The sequence below is a fragment of the Chamaea fasciata genome, unplaced genomic scaffold, assembly GCF_029207755.1.
Source record: "Chamaea fasciata isolate MVZ Bird 193981 ecotype frontalis unplaced genomic scaffold, bChaFas1.0.hap1 SCAF_3, whole genome shotgun sequence".
NCBI lineage: Eukaryota > Metazoa > Chordata > Aves > Passeriformes > Sylviidae > Chamaea > Chamaea fasciata.
This window is the reverse complement of record NW_027094088.1, coordinates 49,942,805-49,956,961: the sequence shown is the minus strand read 5'-3', so window position 1 is coordinate 49,956,961 and position 14,157 is coordinate 49,942,805. Positions and strand designations below refer to the sequence as shown.

General features: G+C 43.0%; 1 protein-coding gene across 1 annotated transcript in view; it reads left to right on the top strand.

Moving 5' to 3' along the window:
* Positions 1-487: 487 nt before the first annotated feature.
* MAP3K5 (mitogen-activated protein kinase kinase kinase 5) overlaps positions 488-14,157 on the top strand; it is a 99,715-nt gene continuing 86,045 nt past the window's right edge. The window contains exon 1 of the mRNA XM_066178944.1: positions 488-1,011. Within this exon, the coding sequence (XP_066035041.1) occupies positions 603-1,011 (409 nt within the window). The 5' untranslated portion in view covers positions 488-602. The remainder of the gene's footprint in view (positions 1,012-14,157) is intronic.

Sequence of the window (14,157 nt, the reverse complement as noted above, 5' to 3'; positions counted from 1 at the left end):
GCGGCGCCCTTCCAGGCTGACGAGCCCGTGAGGACACGACGTGACCCGCCTTTCTCGAGAGCTCCCACTCGGGACGCGGCCGGAACGCCGAGCGGGGGGGCGGAAAAGGTTATTTCTGTCCGGAGGCGGGGCGGGAGGAGGTGCCCGATGCTGGGGCCGCCCCAGCCCGCGCTGCCAGTGGCTCCGCAGCTGTCGCTTGGCTAGAGCTGGGGCGCCGGAGAGCGATCCCACAAGTGGTTCGTCCCCGCGGCTGAGGATTTTCGCCCAAGGAGTGAAGCGGCCGGAGGAAGAGCGGGGTGTCGGGGGTGGCAGGAGAAGGAGGCCGGGCTGCCGGGGGTCGGCGCGCCGGGTAGTCCCTGCAGGTGCGGGGGAGAAGGGAGCGGCGCGTCATGGTGCCGGTGGCAGGCACGGAGGGAGGCTGTGCTCGTCTCCCCGTCTCCTTCAGCCTTCTCTAGCGCCCAGGGGGGAATCCCTCGCTTCAGCCCGGCCGCCTTTCCTCTCCGGCAGCTCAGCGGGACCGCTCCGGGGCGGGCGGCGCAGTATGGTATCCGCCTAACCCCGGCCAGCGCAACAGAGCCCGGGGCTGCTCCTTCGCCGCCGGGATGAGCGACAGCAGCGAGGGGATCGTCAGCCTGCCGGTGCCCGGCCCGCCCGGCGGCGGGACCCCCTGCGAGGAGGTACTCGGCAGGAGAGCGCCCGGGGCCGACACCGGCGCCCGCAGCCTCCCGCCCGACTTGGCCGCGCCGCCGCCCGCCGCTCTCTGGGCTGAGGACGCCGCCGCCGCCGCCGCCTGCCCGAGCACCGCGGCGCGGGCCAAGGGTGGCGGCCGGCGGACCGCGGTCACCTACGTGATCAACGAGGCGAGCCAGGGGCCGCTGCTGGCGGCGGAGAGCGGCGCCCTGCAGAGCCTGCGGGAGGCGTGCGAGGCGGTGGGGGCCGCGCTGGAGACGCTGCACTTCGGCAAGCTGGACTTCGGCGAGACGGCGGTGCTGGACCGCTTCTACAACGCAGGTGAGAAGGGCTGCCCGGACGGGGCAGATCATCGCCGCCCCGGGACCGGCTCGGCCGGGGCTCGCCGTCACCGCCCTGGTTCACCGCGGGGCGGCGGGAGCAGCTCCGGCCGCCGACTCCTCCGGCGCCCGAGCGCCGGTGCCCCCGGCTGCAGGGACACCCCCCGGGAGGCCACGGCGGGTACGTGGGGAGGCAAAAGTGTGCCAGAGCCCGCTTTTGTCCCCCGCGCTAATGAAGAAGAAACTCTTATGTCAGCAGGCGTGCTGTGAATCAGCGCTTGTGACTGCCAGCAGCGGGTTAAACCTTCCCTGGCTGTTTTCTCTCGGTGCCCTAACAGAGCGCAGGGATGTATATCTGCACTAGTAGGATGAGTGCGGGCTGAAACAGACAGGAGCTGCGAGGCCACGGGAGCTTTGGAAAGCAGATTTGACACCAGGCGCGTAGGGACAATTTCTTAGTGCTGACACGGTATCTGGGACGCTCCATGTGTTTGTGGTTGAAAGTTTGTGCTTTTGATATTGGTTGCATAAAATACATACGATGGATGCGCTTGAACAGGGAGCTGCGCACACCGATCAAGTTGGTTGGCAAAAGTACCCAGGGCTGCATCCTCTCACCCCAGTCTGCCAGCTGCATGGCGAGAAGCGTACAGCACCTTCATTTGAAGATGTGGAGGTCTGAGGTTCTGTGTTATGATGTACTTGGCCCCGTTTGTAAAAATAATTCATTAAACTTTCCCCTGTCTATTTATCTTACTGACAGATACATAGTGTGAATGTAGAATAAAAAATACCTAGATTTTGAAAATCTTGCTAGATTTTCAAAGACTTCATACGACTAAGGTTATAGTACTGAATTAATGGCTTTTTGCTTTAAAAAACCATCAGAAGCAGGAAATTTACCTCACCTGCAATTTTAAGCTTATTGTGTGATGTGGCTTTGGTGTATATGAAGTACATTCTAAAAAGAAGCATTTACCAAGTTTTGTCAGATACTGTAGTTTCCTCCTTTCCTGGGGAGGAGCGAAGAAAAAGGGAAAGAAAACTCAAACAGAAACCTCCTGGCAGTATTGTAACCAGTTCTCAGAGAAGACTCTTCAGCACAGGCATGCATATGCCTGCCACGTCTTTGAAACTTTGCATGCTTTGCCTCATGGACCTCTGCTTTCAGTTCAGTGTGGTGGGCGAGTCTTAAGCGTGCACTCACGGCTTATTCCTTTTGCCCCATGCAGAGCCGTTTCCTTAGAAGTAGTGATTCTCAGAAGTCAGAGGAGCTGTCCTCACAGGTGGAAATAGGAAGGCCAAAGGCCTTATATTCTCTGCATTCAGCTCAGAGAGATTTCAAGCACCCTGACACCTCTTCATTCCAGGACAGGTGAACCTGAGTGTTTCTTTTGGTTCTGTTGTGGAAGCTGTCACGCAGTGAGGCTCAGGAAGTTGAATTATCCCTGATGTTGTTGTGCCTCTTAGACTGGTTAATTTTTAGACTCTAAGTGGTTCAATAGGTGGGGTCTTGATAGTTGATGGATGCTTTTCCTGTAATGAGAGATTTGACTTGAAGTGGGCCCCTTTTAATTCTGGCGGTAGGCGTCTGGCTTGTAGAGCTGCATAACTGCACACTTATGTAATAGAATTTGCTTATTTCAGTGGCATTTCAGCAAACTGTAAATGTGAAAATATTTCTTTTTCTTTCATCCTGTTTGGCTGGAATTTAATGGAACTGTTGCAAACCAGAAAAAGTACTTTGTCATTCTGCTTTAGTAGTAAAGTCCACAAATGTGTAAAGAACTAGGAGAGTTGACCACCTCCAGTGCCTGGATGGAAGAGAGCTAGATGTAGAAGTTTGCATCAGCTCCACATATACTCTGTACTGTCCGAGCTGGCCAGTGATAAACCAGCTGCAGTCTCAGAAACTGTGTTATGCTGCTGATCTTAGGTCAAGAGGGATCTATGGATTTTCACACTTGTTTCTTTATCACTGTTGCACTTTCTACACTCTTTCTATTTTTAGAGAGTAGTTGTTCTCCAGAAGCTTTAAAATAGTGAAAAAAATCTCTCTCCGAATGGGAACAACATGGAAGAGTAGAAGCTGTGTAGTAGAAGAATGCAAATGAGGAACAGTGTAGGGAACAAAACTGAAACAGCCATGGAGGGTGTAGCTTTTGCATAGATTTTTTTTTAACTGTTTTAATAGGGTGATGGGACAGACAATTTGTAGGTGACCTAAACTCCTCCTCTCTTACCCTTCTTGTCCTCTTTTGCTGTGTGTTTTCAGTGATCAGAGGTGCTATTAGTGGTAATAATAATAACAAACAGTATCTGCACTCTATGTTCTTTTAAAAAATAGCACAGCGTGACTAAATATGAAATAAAAATTAAGCAGTGAAAGTGCGTTCAAATTGCATGATGGTTAAGTGGTCATATTCAGGGTATGAGGTCCTCCTAGATTCATTGTAAAGGCCAGCTAAGTTACAAGAGTAAGGAATGATGTGATTTCAGGAAGGTTTGGAAAATCAAACTTATAACTCTGTTTGTATGAAACAAAACATTAAACCTCTCAACTCTTTTAATGCATGTAAATTAACTGTGATTTAGGATGGACCTACAGTATAACATACCAGTACATCATTAAGGCTTCCCTTTTTAATGTCTTATTTTTTGCTTTGTATAACATAGTCTAAAGTCTTGGTGATTGCTGATGTATGTTTGCATCATGCCTTTCACTGCTTCAAAGAGAACTTGAAGGAGTATTAACTAAAATATCTTAGATGAAAATACTCATCATCCGCTCTAAATGTAGATTAGCCAACTAATAATCTCCTGCCAGCTTCAGTCAACTATGGCCCTTAAATACTGAGACATAATTAGCAGTGCATATTTAGTGAGTAGGTGTCAGCTATGTATAATTGAACCATGCATGCACCAAATATTGAGAATGAGCCTAGTCTAGCATTTCTGGTTGCATAGCTTAAATTCCACTTGATTTCAGCAAAAAATTAAAAAATTGTTTCTTAAAAAGCAAATGTCAAATGAGCCCTGGAAACTGTTCTAGAAGTGTCTGACAAAAACAGAGACTTCAATATTTATCACATTTTCTTCCACTTACAGGAAGGTGAAAAGAAGAAAGTTCAATTTCTTTAAAACTTGATGTATCTGGATTTAATCAGCTGTCTTAAGGGCTCTTTTCCTTTGTAAAGAGGATAGCTAGTTATTTGGGGTTTTGTTTTTTGGTTTGTTTTGGTGGTGGTGGTTTTGGTTTTTGTTTGTTTTTTTTTGGTTGTTGTTTTTCTTTTGTCTCCAGTAATTTTCTGGTGCAGGTGAATTACACGTATCTCCTAAATTCAACTTGATTTCAAAACACTTCAGGAATATTTTGAGAGTTGGGCAATTAAAGATATGCCAAAATGTATCTGAGACACCATTCTAAAGTGCATTAGATAATCATGGTACTTTGAAAGTCACTGAAGCTGCTGATATTTGTAATTAAACGGTATTTTCTCTACCAGACTAGATCTTCATATCCTGTTGATTTTTCTTTAATTGCTCAGTTTCTTTTGAAACAGCCATAAATGAGAGTAAAGTACTTAGAGTTTGTTTGGCTTAGGTAAGCATTCTTTTTTTCCCCCCCTATCTTTTTTTGGCAGTTGAAATTAGAACGATTTCCTTTCTGAGCAGATCTTTGCATAGTCACTTTGTATTACATAAGTGGGTCAAGGACTGGCTGAACAGACTGAGAAAAACAAAATAGGTAAAAGTATGGTAAAAGGAAAAAAGTCGCATGAATCAGTGATCTGAATAAAGTCAGCCCTTCATGGGAGGGCGGTGCTCTGAGTCAAGGTAATTTCTTCACAAATGTTTTTAGAATTAGACAGGGATGTGTGTGGTAATTTGCTAGAGGCATAATATTGGACATTCTGACTTTTAAAGACAGTCTCAGAGGTACTGGTGGAAGATAAGAAAGATCACACAGTTACTGAGGAGGATATGGGTTTTTTAATCTGTGCAGTCACTTGTTTTAGGTTGGTTCTCAAGAAAAACAACTTGACTGATGTGCTTTTCTAATAAAACTGTCTTTCTAACATTTATGTTGTCTTTTAATGGGAAATTTCAATTTCATAAGCTGCTTATGCTCAAGTTTCATCCATCAATGGCCCTTAGGATGGGTAGCATTTTCTACTAACACTGTTGTGTGAGGCTATTAAGATAGTTCTCCAGAACAGCAGTGATCAACTAAAATACAGTTCATCAAATAAGAGTTGATAAAATAGGTTTAGTATCTTATCTTTATTTCTGAAATTCAGCATTATTGCTTTCAAAATTCATGCAGACTTGGGCTTGAGATTGGCATGTTGGCTTACTGGGCTTAGAAACATAGTGTGCAATGTTCTTGGGAAGACTCTTGTTATAAAAAATGACAAAAAGGTCGGGGAACTAGCACAGTCACTTGTATGAAGGTGAACTTCAAAGATTTTCTACACCTAAGTTTTTCCTGTAGATTATACAAAACATTTGAAGATCGTGCATTTAGAAATATGTATAGGCACAATGAAATGCAGTAAGGCAGCACCAGGGCTCAATGGCATTCTTGTGGTTTCTTCCTCTAAATATGATAAATTCTAGGATGCTTTTTTTTTTTTTTTTTTTAAGTGGGATTTGTGCCTTTATAGAAGTTTCTTGGAGTTCTTGATTGTGACACAGTAACGCAGATTTCCGTTTTAAATCCAATGGAGGTTGTATTCTATTCACAACTGATGTTCTCAATTCTGGAAGTTGATGTAAATATTTTCTGTGGTAAAAAGCAGCACATATCCTACCATGTTAGCTGTTTGTAGGAGAAAAAAACCTATCACTATCAGAGAGAGTAATCACAAGTTTTATTCTATTCTACATTGTCTCTCAGAACAATTAGGTGGTTTTCACCACCTTTTTCTCGGTGCCTGCTGATTAATATTTCATACTTTCACTGACAGAACTTTGTCAGACACTTGAAATACTGCACATACTTTCTGTGATTATGCAGCACTTAAATTCATATTTTATTTTACTTTTTTTTTACAACCCTCCCCCCCCCATTCCCCAAGTGCTGCTGTACCCCACTACTGTTTCTATAGCATCATGTCAGGAGAATCAAATGATAAGTCTTGTTCGTGTAGCAGGAAAAATTACTGTGATGCATTATTGTCTGATTTCAGAGTACAGGACAACTACTAAAAAATTAAAAATTTAGTCCCACTGTCAGTGGAAATCATGTTGAAAAGTTCTGTATTTCAGCAGCAATGATGCAAGTGATGAGTTGGAGCAAGAGATGCCTAGTAAGTTAATAATGATGTGAAGACTTGAGCTGATGGCTGTCTTCAGAGTATGACCATAATCGTGTCAGGGATAAAAAGTATTATGAGCACAGGATCTTTGTGTCAGAATACATAGCACATATGTAATGTTTAGGTGGGGTGGGTTATAAAACTCCTTTTGATTCTGCATATTTATTCCAGACTCTCTTAGAAAGCAGCATTAGAGACCTAAACCAAATGTATGGCAGATCTTCAACACAGAAGAGTATTTAATTCTAAAGCACCCGAATGTCATCTACATCTACAAAAAAACCCCAAAAATGAGTCTGGAACAAAATCCATAATCCTGATACAGGGTTTGTGTGTTCATAGTGCTAGTGGAGAACTTCTGAATTTACGAAGAAATTGTGGGATTTGAAACAACATATTCACAAATATTTCCGTTGCTGGACCAGCTGTAAATTTTTATAATTAGATTACAATATTGGTACTGTATTGCACTAGTCTCATCAGGCTACTTGTCAATAGGTGGCTGGAAAACTAATATTTGAGAAGTTTCTGTCTGAAGCAGGAGGAGCACAGGAGATGCACTCACTCCATGTATGTGGGCTGTGAGGCCTGGATTCTCTTTCAGGTTCAGTCACTGGCCTGTCACAGCAGTTTGGAGCTCTGCTGTGCAGAAAGAGCTTCCTTGCACCTCTGTCACAGCTGAGAGGCTTATGCAGCATGTACTATGGGTGTGAATTACTAGCCGTGTCTGTAACATAAATAACATTAAGGGTATGCTCCTGCAGTGTTAATTTACTAAAGGGTTGTCAGTGAGACCACTGACTAGATAGTCCACATGAAGGCTTTTGTTGGATTATTTAGAAGTCACTGGAAGTTACTAGAAGTTAGGCTTTTGTAATGGTAGTTTCTCTTTTGCAGTTAAGTGCATCAAGCTGATAGAGCTAGTTTAGAAATACTTCATGGTATTTGAAGTGGTGGGAGGGAAGCTGGTTATGAAATTATTAGGGTGTCTTAAAATACAGTAAAGATGTAAAACTCTTGAGGCATCTGTATGAGCAGACATCATCTAAGTATATTCCCCACTGGAGAAAATGCTGAATGGAACTAGATGAATGCTTTTTGAGTAATGCAGAAGAAAGCTTGTGACTGATTTTAGTGCAGTTTGCATTTCTGTAGCTCTGAACAGGATGTGTCATAAAGAAATGACTCGAATTTGCTGCACTCATGATAATAATTTAGCTTCTCTTTTTAGTAGCTTTCCAAAGTAAAGAAGCACAATACAAAAATCTGTAAGTGTAGCAAGTGACAACAACTGAAACAAGTTTTGTTAGAGCCTAAAAGTTCAAATGAAAAGTAGAAAAGGCCTTATATACAAGCTTTAGCAGCACTGTCCTCAGTAAATTTTGCCCTCTATTACATCTTAAATAAAATTTAGCTCTGAAAATTTCAGTTTTGTGGCAGTTTGTTTTCTTTTGTCTCTGTATAGAACAGCTGAATTTTGAGTGTATTCTGTGGTGCTGATAATTTAAAACTTGTTCCTCTCTTTCCTCAGTGCCTTTGGAGCAATCTGTATTTGGAATTGCTGTATTTGCATGCAGAGGTAACCTGCAAGTTTATTTGTAAATTAAACTGAAAGGAATTAAAAAACCTCAGTGGCTCTATAGTGACAGGGATTTTGCAAGTCTACGTTTAATAAAATGGAAGTTATTGCTGGGATTCACACCTTTCATTGTGAGCTCCCTGCTTTAGATTGCCCCCAAACATCCACTGTCCACAGTAGTCTCCTACCACTTCTTCAGTATGGCTTCTCTGGGGGCGTATACTCAGCAATACAGACACACTCAAAGCACAGCATTTGTTAGAATGAGATAAGCATCTGTAGCAGTCAGCAAAGTCATCTCATACCGTAGAACATGTGTGTGTGACAGATGACAGAAGAATCTGTTTTGACAATTGGGGGATTTTCTGGTAATTGCTGATGGGTAGATTTCTGTAAGAAGTTTGTAATAGTTTGTGTTCCAAGAGAACATGAACCTCAGGCTGAGCTTGACTTACAAGCACAGGCTGCATTTTTGGTTTTTTTTACTTTTTTCCTCTGAGACCAAATTATGCCTAGAGTGATGCAGATAAAATATTTCTGTTATGAAGAGCTGCTGATCAACTATTAACAGCAGCATGCCAGAGTTGAATTCTCTTCTAAATCGTGTCTCCCTTTATTCATAAACATTGGAATGAGTTTAGATGCAGCATGGGGTTTACAGATTTCCCACAGTCTGAATCATTTGGAGCCAGTGGGAATCAGTGCTCTTTCAATTCCCACAAGAAATGTATGTTTTGATTTAAGAGCTAGACACCCTTGTAAAAAATTGGCTCTGTGTTTCTCCCTTACTGTAATAAAGTAAATGAGTTGCTCTGGGACTTGCTTGCTGATTGTGTTAGTGGGTGTCTCTTGCAGAGAGTGCACTCTGGGTGAGTAAGCAGCTGGTGCTTTCAGTGGTGAAGGCAGTTTTTCAGTGACATCTCCACAGAAGAGTTATCTGCACTTCTTGCAGAATTATCTCATTTTCTTCCCCTTCACACAATATCTGTCTGATACAGTTTTAATGCTGGCTTATGCTGGCTTCATTACAGTCTTTCTGACTTACTAGGGACCCAAAGACAGACCTGCGGTCTGTGAACTGTGAAGATGCAGGTTAAGCTTCTGGCAGAAGTCTATTCTGCAGTGTGCACGTATCACCTGACAGGAAGCCCTGGATGTAACCAAGGAAGACTCAGTGATGTACCAGAAGTAAAGGAGCAGTTGTACCACTGTAGGAATTCATTCATGGTTCCGAAGTGGGGCCCCTCCTGCTTGGGAGAAATTTATTCAGTTATCTTGACAAAGTAGCAAAGTGCTTCATTTAACTCCTATAGAGGCACACCCATAAGATTAAATGCTCCTACTTCCACTGCTCCACCTTCAACATGATTTTTGCAGATACACGTACTTTTTAAAGCATGATAGTTCTAGCTTTTCTCTATAGAAGAATGTATCTGAATGGAACTGCACTAGATGTATGCCATAATTTTGTGTTTTATTGGTTTATTACTGCCTTTCAATACAAATCTCTGATAAGGTTTCTTGACCTTCCCCCAAGAACCTTATAGCTGATTTCAGTGAAAATGGATTGACTTTAACCTGAATGTATGCATGCTGACTACTGGTTATGCTTTCAATAATGTCGCATGATAATGAAAGCCAGGTTTTTGGTTGTGTGCTGCATCCTCCCTTCACTCACTCCTGGCAGCTCTTGCTGTCAATGGAAGTGACATGTGGCATCTGTGGCAACAGGCAGAAGTCATTTCCCTCTTGAATGTAATCTTGTCTTCAGGATCACAGTTGAAAATGAGAAGTTTTTGCTAGGCAGTTGGTGTGAAGAATAGAGAATCTCTCCAAATCTCCTTGGGAGTAGAATTTTGTCAGTTCTAAGCATTGTCATCATTCTTGGGTCAAGTGCAATTTCAAAAGACTCAGTGATACCATCCTGATCACTTTCATAAGAAGTGATTGTTACTTGTGTATATAAGCTGAAGTCCTGTGTGTTTATATTCTCTTTCACTGAGATCAGTTTCAGTTGTTTTCTGCAGAGCTCAACTTCACTGTCACTTCATATGAAAATAAATATGCTTCCTTTGATACTTAGCATCCTTCCATACCTAATCGCTTACAAGGGTTTTCAGTGACCTCGCAAATCATTCAAGTTGCAGTGCACGAACTATTTTCTTTTGCTTATTATGTTGAAACTTATTTCAGGAGGTAAAGTCTCTGATTAACTCATTCAATATTAGTATATTATTTGTATTTCAAGACTGGGAAGACTCTAATTTCCACAACCATTTTTATGATTGCATGTTAATTAGAAGAGGAACAGAATTTCCTAAAGAGGTTTTTTTTTTGTTGCTGCCGGATTTTGGTTTGGTTGGGGTTTTTGGTTTTTCGGTGTTTTTTGGTTGGTTTTTCTTTTTTTTTTTTAATTTTTTTTTAATAGTATGCTCGGTTGTTCTAGTTTCCTTTTATGTCTCTTTGGGCTTTTATTATTTGGGGAATTTTTCTGATTTATTAGCCAGGAGTAACAGCTCTGTGTATAGTGAATGTGGCACATATGGAGCATGGCAGACATTGCAGGGCAAGCCAGAAAAAAAAGTAGCCCTTCCAAAATATATCCTGTACAGCTATGTTATTATATTATGACACCAGTGCTATTAACTTTGAGGAAGTGCTGAGGTCAGGCAGCAGTGCCCAGTTCTGGTCTGTTCTCGAGGGATGGTGGTATTTCCTAACCCTACATCAGAGTAAACAGAGGTGCTTTTTTTCCCTTCTTCTACTTGTTGCTACAGGCCAAGGGCAGCATGTGGATATCCTGACTTACTACAGCCACAGAAGGCCACCTCCAGTGGTAAAATCTGTACTTCCCATGGCTGTGCTTAGTCCAGGTCTGTAGCTGGAGAGAAAGTATTTCATCAGCCTCTCAGCATAAGGAAGGAAGCCCTTTAGCCTCAAATAGAGCTGAGGACTCAGGGTAGAGGCTTAGTTCTGGACAAGCCTTTTAGGCTGGAGCCTGTATGGGCAGCACTGTCCAGAGCAGAGACTGTGATGCAGCCCAGCCCAGCTGTACTAACAGCTTCTTGCTGGGTCAGTCTCAGGGTATATTGCAGAACGCTCTGCAGATGAGAAGTGTCTCAGGCTGGATTTAGTAGCCACTCAAAGAGCTTGTATTAGAGATTTGAGATTGTATTGAAGATTTATACTCAGATATACTTATTTCATTGAGGCTTAATCACCCCAGAAGTTTGTGGAGGTCATTAAGCGTGAAGTGGACTTAACCTGGTTTAAATACTTCAATATATTTGGGTGTATTTCACAATTCTGAGGTACATGGAGAAAGTCTTAAAAGTATGTATTCTAAAAGCATTCCACAAAAGAAAAAAGAAAATAAGGATTCTTGCCACTAATTCTGTTACCAGAAACCATGATCTCCCTTTTCCAGCTGATGCAAGAGGGCCAAAATGCAATAAGAGCACTAGGAAAATGGACTGAACTAAAGCAAGATCTTTCGCAGCAAGCCCTGCCAAATGGGTGTGAACTGGAAAATTCCCAGTTCGTTTTGTTGCTTGACTGCTTGCATTTTAGTCTCTGTTCTGCAGCATCCCAGAAGTGTCTCTGCCTTGAATGATCAGTGTGTTGACAACCTGATATTGTCTCTGTATCCTCTCTGTTCAAGTACTTTAATAGTACTTTCAGTTGAAAGATTTCCTGGTAGGCAGACTTACCCAACCTCTGTGAATTTCAGTTTATGCTCTGGCTGGTTGCAAACTGGCAGATGCCTGCCTTCAAGATTTAATTCAGTTCATAATAAATTATATATTCCTTATCCATTATGAATTGAAGATATTGATTCACAGACACAGAGCTGGGGTTGTTCAACATGGAGAAGAGAAGACTTCAGGGAGACCTCATTGCAGCCCTTCAGTACTTTAAGGGGGCTGATGAAAAGGAGGGAGAGGGGCTTTTCATTTGGGCAGATAGTGACAGGGAAAGGGGGAGTGGTTTTAAACTGAAAGGTTAAAACTGGTTTTCAAACTGAACAGGGCAGGTTTAGAATAGGTGTTAAGAAGAAATTCTTAACTCAGCAGGTGGTGAAGTGCTGGACCAGATTGTCCAAAGGCTGTGGATGCCCCATCTCTGGAAGTGTTCAAGGCCCCTTTGAATGGGCCCTGAGCAATCTGATACAGTGAGCGGCAAGGGTTGGAAGTAGGTGAACTTTGATGTCCCCTCCAACCCAAACCATTCTATGATTCTGTGATTTAGAGCTACTGCCATAGTAATGTCGAATACTTTTGCAGTAGAACAGTCTCAGGCTTCTAACACTAAAAGGCCTAGTTGATATGGCACATTTCCAAATAATTCTTAATGCCAGTAAATAAATACAAGCAAGATGACAGTTACTGCAATATGCATATCAGCATCAGAAAAGAGAATTATCTTCCTGCTAATAGAATACTGCTGCCTCACTCTAGCTGCAGTGCTAAGTAGGGTAAGATCATAAAATGCATTTTTTTGTGCACTTCCTCTCATTAAGTAGAGCTGCTGGAATAGTTGACTATGTTGTATCCTTTGGGATACAGTCCCATGGCAGCTTAAGTGGAGGAGAAACTGGACCAACACGCCTCTCCCTGGTGCTGCTTTCAGTGTTCACAGAATTATGTGACGAGGTAGGTCATGGAGCTGGCCTGATTGCCAACTCACTCCTTCCTTCTGGTTAGCTTTCTGTTGAGTAAGTTCTGTGAGCTGAGCATGCATTCCGGAGGACAGACCAAAAGCAGGACTGCAGCAACCTGTGTTGAGATTGTCTAAAGGTGTGGTTTCGTGTTATTCTTGATCTTGTCTCCTTGTGTGTTGCCTCATATCTTTTCCTCTTCCGGTCAGGGTGGCTAAGGAATGTATTTCATGCTGGCTGTGCCAGCTGTTCGTGCTCTCAGTCTGATGTTTTTCAGATATTTTCAGTATACAGGAAGGTTTGAAAACGTTCTCTTAGTTTTGCTGTGTATTACAACAAAAACTTGAGGGCTTCTCATCACCTGAATGTTCAAAGATTCTGCCACCTGAATTTAAATTTTTACTACATCTCTGCTGGCAAATGAGTATTTGTGGTGTGGTGTCCCACTCTTAAGGGGAGCACCCAAGGTTCATAGGTGCTCATGGTAGAAAAGAATGACAAAAGTCAGAGGCTCTGCGAAAGCTTACAAAGTTTCATTAGGTTATACACTTGTCGTGAAAATTGGTATGTTAGTCCACTGATAAGCAATAGTAGTGGGTTTTGAATATAGGATAGTGAGAGATGGGTTAAAGGGGGTGAAAAAGGGAAAAAAGGAAGAGAGATCAGCATCCTGGCTCCAGCATTGATCCAGCTGATGGTGTGGCCAAGGTCCTAGGATGCTTATGCACCTGTGCTCTGTGAGGGTACCTTTTTATAGATAAGTTTTCTCTGCCCTGGAGATAAGTTTTTTACTTTCTATGCAAATCAGTTATCATGCTCAGTCTGTTCTTTTAGACCTTTCTGAAAATGGGTCAGAGGGCTTTGGAGATCTTTGGTGGTCTTGACCCCCCCCTATAGTCCATGCCCGTTTCTTGATCTCATTCATGCACTGTACTGTGTTGTGCTTATCTCCAGGAGCAGAGCAAGGACTCTTGTCCCAGAAAAGTGCTGCCCTACCTCTATATGGCCCCCTTCTCCAGCCACATCCTGTTCTTTCTCACAACAATCCTTGGTTGGCTCCACAGTTATCTGGCTGTTGGTGTTTGGAGACATGCACATTAGTCCCCTTATCTTCTAGGCTTCTACACATGGATAGCAGAGTTCAGCAGCCTAAGCTGTTATCACTTCTGGCATGCTTTTGGTCTGTGCCAATGAGTAGAGCCTCAGCAGCATTCCCAGTGGCCTGTCTGAAGGGAGCAACCTGAAGCTAGGAGAATTTAAGACTGATGTAAACCATTCCAATCCACTTGGTCCTGATGCAGAAGTGGGACCTGGGGCATGTTTAATTGGTCAGCATTGCTATGCTGGTTTCCTAGTTTAGATGTAACAAGTGTGCTGCTTAGAAGCTTTTGTTCAGAGCTGAGGAAGTGCAGTTGCAGCGCTGTATCTATCCAGGAAAATGGGTTAAAGATACTGCATTTGTGAATGGACATTTTCAGCAGCTATCTTAGCTTCCAAATTCACAGTCTTTCTTGAGGACCTTAAACTGAATGAAGGGCAATAAGTAGCTATTGCAAGTCTTAGGCCTCAATGGTCATTCAGCAAATAACC